The sequence below is a fragment of the Gossypium raimondii genome, chromosome 7 (genome assembly GCF_025698545.1).
Source record: "Gossypium raimondii isolate GPD5lz chromosome 7, ASM2569854v1, whole genome shotgun sequence".
In the NCBI taxonomy this organism is placed as follows: Eukaryota; Viridiplantae; Streptophyta; class Magnoliopsida; order Malvales; family Malvaceae; genus Gossypium; species Gossypium raimondii.
In genome coordinates this window covers 50,685,203-50,694,160 of record NC_068571.1, presented here as the reverse complement: position 1 = coordinate 50,694,160, position 8,958 = coordinate 50,685,203, and the positions used below count along the sequence as shown (strand labels likewise).

Below are 8,958 nucleotides of genomic sequence, written 5' to 3'. Positions count from 1 at the left end.
ACAAATAGAAAAAAACTTCTAAATCTTTTTTGATATATTTTCCAAATGAAATCTCATTATTATTTATAAAATTCTCATATATAACACATGTTTAAAATAGACATAATTATTCTACTAATATTTCATAAATAGACATAACTATTAAAGTAAGATAAACTTATTCAAGTAACATCTCTTAAATATATAGTTATAATTCTCTGTAAAAAAACTGATATAAATTATTCAGTATTTAAGGGATTTAAATTATTATGAAAAGTTCAATAACCAAAAATATAACTTTTGATTAATTGCACCCTTCATTTATAATTATTAGAGTAAAGTTGAAATAGTATTTGATGAGAACAAATTTTCTTAGCCAACAAAGTCATCGACCAACCACTTCTGATATGGGCGCATCATCGATTGAACATATTTCAGGTTTCAAATTCAATCTCTTTAGTTCATCATTTTCATTGGTTCTTTCTGAGAAAGCAGGTCTTTTCGGGTTGGCCATCGGTGTGGTTTCATTTCTAAGCATCGACGACACTTCCAGCATGGTAGGCCTGTCATTGGCATTTTCCTGCACACATAACAAAGCTATTTGCATGCATCTCAATAACGTGCATGATGAATTTGTGTCATCCAGTGTGGGATCCATGAATTCCATGCCTTTCTCTTGTATCCATAGTCCATATGCCTGAGTTTTATTCAAACATTATATTCAATTATCTTCACAACTTAATGATATTGAAAAAGGGTATAGAGATCATGTTGAGACTTACGAATTCAAGAAGACTCAAATTTTCATGTAATCCATATAAACATGCGGTCTTTCGTCCACTTATGATCTGAAGAAGTAGGACCCCGAAACTATATACATCTGATTTGATGGAGTATAAACCCTTTTTAACATATTCAGGAGGAACATAACCACTGCAAAAGCAAAACAAAGTATCAATGTCCACACTCAGTTTTCGTATTCTCAGAATTAACTTACTATGTGCCGACAATGCGGTGTGTGTTGGCTTCAACTTCATCTTTAGAGAAAATTCTAGCCATTCCGAAATCTGATATCTTGGGCTTCATTTCTTCATCTAGTAAAATGTTGCTAGCTTTTAAATCTCTATGAATAATTTTCAATCTCGAGTATTCTTGAAGATATAGAAGCCCTTGAGTAACTCCTTCAATAATTTCAGCACGTTTTTCCCAATCCAACATGTACCGTTTTATTGGATCTGTAGACAATGAAACATTCATCATAAATGAAAACTAAGATAAGATTTAACCAGTTATTGTTCAACCAGTAATTCAATTGCTTATAGATTAACTATAAATTACCATAAAGGTAGTAATCCAAACTCTTATTTGGCATAAACTCATAGACCAGCATATGTTCTTCTCTCTCAATGCAGAATCCCAAAACTCTAACAAGGTTTACATGCTGCAGTTTTGCTGTTAGCATGACCTCATTCTTAAACTCTTCAAATCCTTGTGTAGATGTTTTCGAAAGTTTCTTTACTGCTATTTCCCGTCCATCTGATAAGACACCCTGGCAAATGGGAATTTAATTATTTACAGTTCCTTGGAAAAGTGCAATGTAATTTCCAAAATTTTACATCAAATAGCTAGAATAGCTTAGCTTTACCTTGTAAACAGGACCATATCCACCTTCCCCAAGCTTATTTTCAAATGAAAACCTATTAGTGGCCACCTCAATATCAGAGAATCTATAAACCATCAGATTAGGAGCATTGCTGTTGAAATCTCCAGCTTCTGTCATAAGATTTGCTTTGGACTTGGAATTTTTAGCTTTGTACTCGGCATCTGTTAACCAACCAAAAAACATTCATGAATAAACTGCTTTGTACTCGGAACTCTATTTACATAAATCAACAGGATCGAAGTTTAGAGATTTACTGCTAAATAATGTAGAGGGAATAGTGAATGATGCAGTTAAGTGAGATAGCTCGAAATAAATACCTTTCTTCTTATTCTTTGTCCTTCGAATGTAGTACGTCAATGCCCCGATCAAAATCAAGACCCCAGTGACTGGAACCAATATAATAATCAACGACAACCGCCCTTTTTTCTCTGTACCATTCTCACCATTGACATCAACTGATACAGATTTAAAAATAAATAAATAATGAAAGCTTGCCAGAAAGATTCTTTTTTCATTAATTTCATGATGTTTATTTCTATGGCCTCTTTAGATTATAGTTTTTCTTAGTTAACTAATTCCTTTTTTTTTTTTTTGGTCCTTCTCAAGCTGGCTTGGTGAGCTTCTTCTTCATTGTATTTTGATAAAAGTATCACGAAAACTCTTGTAAGCATACCTGCAGTTTGCGAAAGCAACCAGTTGGCGTCATTGGGAACTTGCCACACAAAGTAGCCCAGCAGCTTCCTTTCCTTGGCAAAGGAAACTTTGACTTTGACAACCTCAACATCATCGAAACCAATCCAGGTGGTTCCTACGGTGCAGTAATTCACTACAAAAGTATCATTATACACTGAATTGGCTCCATAACTTTGAATATAATTCCTTATATCCTTGTATGCCATCTCCCCAGTTTTTGATATAGCCGGCCCTGATGCTGGTGCGCCAATCGTGTTATCCCTGGGGTTGACTAGTGTCCACGCGTAGCCATAAAAAGGCAGACCCAAAACCAACTTATTCGCTGGTAGTCCTCCAGTAATCCATGATTCTATACCGAAATCTGCACTGAAATTACTGGTTGGGTCATATAGTGCTGCATGAGCTCTCGTAAAGTTGTCCCGTGTTGGCATGTATATATTGAAGGCACTAACGTGTAACCAGTTCAAGTTCGTCCTCAATGAGTCTATTGGATAAGTAGACGACTCTGAATATTTAGAGGTTGGAACTGCAGCCGTTAATATCAACTTAGACTGACCCGTTTCTGAATCTATTGCAGCACGCCATTCTTGGAAGAGAGCAGCCATATTGCTCATATCGGAGCTTGTGTTGGCTGAAGCCCAGCTAAAGTCTAGGCCTTGGAAGCCGTAAAGCCTAGCTGTTTTTATTGAGGAATCAATGAAGGATTTCCTATGGGACGAATTGTTTACCATTGAAACTATGACTGAATGGTTTGCACTTCCTCCTCCAATGGATAAAAGCGTGGTGACTGATGGGTTTTTTTGTTTGACTGTGTTTGTGAAAGTAGAGAAGTATTGGTCATCGGAAGAAGAAACGGAGAGCTGATAGGATGAGGCATTGATGTTAGCAAAAGCGCAAATAAGGTGAGTGAAAAGAGCTGAATTTATATCGGCAATGGGGAAGTCAGTGCCGGAATACCAGTAACCAGCTTGAATCCAGGTTTGTGCTCGTGATGGATTGAGTCCTAAAGAGAGAAAAATATAGAGAAGTATGATAAACTTGGGTACCATAACCATGGAGGAAACTTTCAGGGTGATGATTTCTTCGAGAGTTGATAATTAAATGTAGAATTTGGTTGGAAATGAATACATAAAAGAAAACAGACAAATGTAATGCTGTACCCGCTCATGCCAAGACATAAAATTCCTCAGATTTTTAATTTTACCTCAGATTTTTTAACACCATAAATTCATAACAGTCTTACGCTCTTCTTCCTCGTAATTTCATCACGTTTAATACTTTCCTGAGGTCTACAAAAAAGTGTGCTTCCAGCAATATTAAACTATTGGCAGGAAGGAATATTTTTAGTATTAAACGTGATGAAATTACGAGGAAGAAGAGCGTAAGACAGGATTTTTATGAATTTATGGTGTCTGTGGATTTCAGCTGAGTTGAATTAAGTAATGAGTAGTTCAAATATACAAAAGACGTTTCGTATGAGAATATATCTAGTATTACCAATGGATCAAGTCCATCTTGGACAGCACGGGATGAAAGCCACTTGGAGAGGATAAGTAATTTAATTACGAAAACTGAGGGATTTTCTTTTATCAATATAATATAAAAACAATTTAATTATAAAAATTTACGAAAATATGATATTTTATAATTATTTTATTCAACCAAAATGGTATTCTATGATTAAATATATAAAATAAAATAAAAGCTAGTTTTGATTAAACTAATGAAAGAGAAGAGAGATGTTTTGTGACGAATATTGCTTTTGTATTGGAAACTTTTTGAAGAACATGAATAAGGCTAAAATTGGTTTTTTTCATTTAATTAAGGTTAATAAAATATAATATTTTAACGAAAAAATTAATCAATGATTTAAAAATTTAAAATAATATCGCTTGACACATTAACAACATTGAAAAATATTATAAAAATCATTTTATTTTCATAAATAACCTACCATTTATATCATTTTCTTAAGCAATATTTTTATATTATTTTGACAAAAAACCCATACATTATTAAAGATTTATCTCTTTTCATGTTCCACAAAAGGTGGGCTCATTTTAATTGTAATTACCAAAGTCTTTGTTGTCTTTTTCTTTTAACGTGAAGTGATGGTTTGATTTTTCTTTCTTTTGCGTACATTTGATAACAGTTTAATAAATTTATTAAAATTAATTGTTCACATGAGATAATTACATTTACAAGAAACAACTATAACAACAGCAACAAACACAATGAATAGAGGGGATAACAAAGTTGTTTAACATGAACTCACTATCTTTGAAACAAATACATCGGATAATCTTAGTTCTAACACACTCCAAATAATAATCCTCACTCTTATACTTTAAAGACTAGATCCCTTTACAGTATCCCCTGAGAACTTAGCTAGTAAAACCAATTATAGAAAGATTTTACAATCACGGTCCCTTTTAAACAACAACTAAAATAGCTAAATACAATAAAATATTAATGACCAAAGTAAAATGGACTATTGGCAAATAAATCTTCTAATTTTGTCCCAGATATGTATTTTCAAATTAATTGATCTTCATTGATGGGTTTGAATCATTCCATGACATCAGCACAATCCAAAGATTTAGTTCAATATATAAATCGTCAATCTTATATATAAGACAAGTTATTGTTTTGTCGCAATGGTAGAGGAAGTGGCCATTTTCCTTAGCAGATTGTAGCAGCTTCAAATATTTCAACACTAGTAAAAAGTAAGGGCTCATGTACAGGGCGAAGGTAGAAATTTTTTTGGGAGGGACGAGATTAAATTATATGCTTTTATAAGAGTTAAAGTGCTACTTCACCCTTATATTGACTTATATCTTTATGATTTTCAAATGACAAAATCAATATCCTAACAATTTGAGAGGGGCAATTTATAATTGATCACATATTAACTTAAAATTTGATAAATCTTTTGGAGTCCTAAACAAACAATTTCCTACTCTATGAGGGGCAAACAATAAGCCGAATATCATGTCCTACTCAATTTCCTAAAGACAGATTGCATTTCAATTTTCAAAACAATTAATGGCATTCGGTTGTGTAGGACAACTACTACTGATTTATAATCTTCTAGACTTGGGTTTTCAATTTTAAATTTAGGGTGGGTTTGGATGAAAGGTGCGTTTATCTACGATTAGTGTAAAAACAATAGTAACGATACTATAGCATGAGACAAAAAATAAGTTAAATGCACTAAACTACATCGCACCACCCATCTAAATTTACCCTTATTTAATTTTTAAGAAGATCCAATTAATCTTGAATTTAATTAAAGTTGAAATAATAATAACATCAGAACTTAGATAGCAGAAATTTAAAGATTTTGGCTTTAGATTTTATTTCTTACATAACGAAATACAAAGAAAATGCATTAATTAGTCAAGATTTAGTAATGTGTAAGGCATAAAATTATTAATTTCAAATCTCTAATTATACTTTAATTTCTTATTTTGAGTTGTGGGCGACATTGAAATAGTAAGTATAGATATATAATTGATGGAAGTAATAAAGTGCGAATAGTTAAAATTAAAATGTATAAAAATATCAACATAAAACTTTAGTTAGTGGCCTGGTTAAGGGCCAACTCAGTAAAACATATAGATACATATCCGTCCATGTTTGGGGTTCATAATTGTCTTTCCCAATAATATTGTCTTCAAGATTAGAAATGCATTGCTTTACCATTACACCAAATATTTTTTGATAATATATCTATATTTCTATCTATTTATCCACTATATATATATATATATATCTTTTAATTGTCATTACCAAATTCTTTTTTTTACTTAAATATTAAAAGGTACTCATAAGTTTAATTAATACCAAGGAGTTTGGAATCGATTGATCAGAGGTAACTCCTTAAAAGCATAGAAATAGTAGGAGAATGGAACGAATACAGTCTTTTGAAATTCTTTTGATCCCTCTTTAATCCTTATTGATAACCCTTATTTCGACCATACTAACATCCTTATAGCTCTTCGACCTTTAGGTGAACTATCATGAATCATCACAATCTCCTCCTTATATTAGCACATTCCTATCTCTAAATCTTCAAGTAAGAATTAAGATCACAATCTATCTCTTTTTTTCCTTTCAAAAATCCTTTCTTAGATCACTCAATCTTTGGGTCAAAAACTAGTTTAATAAATTGAAATTTTGGAAAAAAATAATGAACGACTCTTTTTTTTAAAAAAAATTCGTTTCACAATTCTTTTGGTTCTTTTCAATTCGTCAATATTTTCATTTAATATATAAAATTGAATTACTAAATCTATCAATTTTCAATTGAATCAATCAGTACATTACACAAGTTAATGATTTTAAAAACTATGTATTATAAACATTTTCCAACAAGTTATTATCTTAGTGGCAAGACTTAGTGAGTTTCTGTAATGGCCTGAATTTTCAGTGATGTCGGAATGGTGATTTTAAGATCACTAAATCTGGCAAATGAGTAGAAAATATTATTAATTTAGTGAGTATAAGTTTAATGTGAAGTTAGAAAAATTTTTGAAATAGTGAATAGTGTACTAGGAATAAATATTAAAATAATTAGAATCGGAAATGAGGTATCGAGACCTCAAACTCATAAACCGAGCTATAAATATTTTTAGAAATATTTATAGAGTGTCATTGAGTTGGTATTAAAGTTTTGTTAGAAAATTTTAACGTTTGGATAGTCAATTAACTAAAAATGACTAAATTGAAAATAGTGTAAAATTTGTTAAATTGTGATTAAATAGCTTAAGTGACTAATGAGGAGGGATTTAAAAGGCAATTAGTCCCAAAATTATATGGGCTGAACGGTTGGGCAATAAAAATCAGCAAGATGGTAAGGAGAAACAAGGGCAAAATTGGAAACTTTACAAATTAAATATATAAAACAAAGACAAAAGTGAAAAATCTAGAGATTTCTTCACAATTTATCATCAAAAACGCCATAGGAGGTCTGAAACAAGCTTTTTTTTCATATATTTGACTCATGTAAGTTTAATTCTTGATTATTTATTCTAATTTTTGTGATTTTGATACTTTTACAATTAGGTCCAACTAATTATCTCATTAGTTTTTATTTCATGGCTGATTTTGAGAGTTACCATTGATTAGTGCTGAGTTTTTATGATGAATGAACATGGAATTAAAGCTTTAATTTTATTATATGATGATTTTATTAACTAATTTTGATAAACATTGATTTTAGGGACCTAATTATGAAAAAGTTTGGAATTAGGGTTTGGTGTTGATATTTTGACTATAAAAGGCTATATAGTGGTATAAAATGGTTGGAAAAAGTGCTAATTGAGAAAAATTAGATCAATTGAGGGGTTAAATGAGTAGGGACCAAATTGTAAAAATTGTAAAGTTTGGGGTAAAATTGTAATTTCGAAAATTAAAGGGGTATAAATTGTGAAATGAATTAGAATTGAATTAGATGCTGATGAATTAATAAATTTGTATTTTAGATCAAGAACCCAAAGGTAAACGAGGAAAGGAGAAAATTACCGATTAGCCACTAAACTTCCGCAACTTTTCCAAGGTAGTCAGGTAAGTTCATATGGCTGAAATTTAATGATTAAATGTTAATTTCATGAATTATATAGTGTATGATGATATATATTTGTTGATGGATTGGAAATAAAATAATAATGCGAAAAGCGAATAAATAATCAAATTGAGCGGAATGTCGGATTTGAGTACTTCTGATCAGTGATAAGTGATAAGTGGTGGCTTTAGCTACACTTATCTAATCAGTGACAAGTGATAAGTGATAAGTGGTAGCTTAGCTACACTTATCTGATCAGAGATAAGAGATAAATGATAAGTGATTCCGTGTAAGACCATAGCTGGGTTATGGCATCGGTATGTATTATGTGATTATGTGAAAGACCATAGTTGGACTATGGCATCGAGGAAATGAAGTACTCAATTCCATAAGACGTTCACTAATTTTGATAAAGTCGGTAAGTGTTACATAGACTCATATTCAAGTGGTAGATTTATCGTAGTTGTTGAAATTAAGCTCAATTAAATGATTTCATCAATTGGAAATTGTGTATGGCAGGAAGTGTAGTGAATAATAAGATGTGAATTATTATGATTAGTTCGGTAAGATTTATCTTAAATGCCTATGAACTTACTAAGCTTTCTATAAGCTTACTTGTGTGTGTTTATTGTTTCTTGTAGATTGACATATAAATACGTTCGGAGGATCGGATCTACATCAAGAATCACACTATCCAGATTTACTCCGGTAGATTTTGTTAAATAACTTTTTGATTTATATGGCATGTATAGGGATTTGAAGGAAAAAGTAATAGAATGAATGACTAATTATGCAAAGTAAATCTAAATGTGATGGTTGTGTTAGACATTGAAATATACATGTTTTTAGCTTGAAATGGTTGATTGGTTGAACTTTATTAGTATTTAAATGAAGTAGTTGAGATACTGAAATTGGTTGTGATTTGAAAATTGTAGGGAAGGTTAGATAATTATAAAGGGGTTATATTGATTTTTTTTAAAATAATAATAAAATTGCAATGGAACAGTTTTTGGACAGCAACATTGTTGTAACTTTGAAAAATCACCAAAAATTGTGG

General features: G+C 31.2%; 1 protein-coding gene across 1 annotated transcript; it reads right to left on the bottom strand.

Moving 5' to 3' along the window:
- Positions 1 to 231: 231 nt before the first annotated feature.
- Positions 232 to 3,627, bottom strand: LOC105765943 (cysteine-rich receptor-like protein kinase 19). The gene is made up of 7 exons (XM_012585266.2): positions 2,316 to 3,627; positions 1,960 to 2,097; positions 1,625 to 1,803; positions 1,318 to 1,528; positions 977 to 1,214; positions 762 to 912; positions 232 to 676 (listed from the first exon to the last, which is right to left on the bottom strand). The coding sequence occupies exons 1-7, from the start codon at positions 3,388 to 3,390 to the stop codon at positions 365 to 367; spliced, it is 2,304 nt and encodes a 767-aa protein (XP_012440720.2). The 5' UTR covers positions 3,391 to 3,627; the 3' UTR covers positions 232 to 364.
- Between the last annotated feature and the right edge of the window lie 5,331 nt (positions 3,628 to 8,958).

Bases quoted from the DNA above. Each gene is read 5' to 3' on its own strand.
- LOC105765943 (XM_012585266.2), bottom strand. From the start codon at position 3,390: ATGGTTATGGTACCCAAGTTTATCATACTTCTCTATATTTTTCTCTCT. The intron at 1,804-1,959 runs GTATTTATTTCG...GTTGGTTAACAG, and splicing joins GACAAAGAATAAGAAGAAAG to ATGCCGAGTACAAAGCTAAA. The intron at 1,215-1,317 runs GTAATTTATAGT...CATTGTCTACAG, and splicing joins TTTGGATTACTACCTTTATG to ATCCAATAAAACGGTACATG.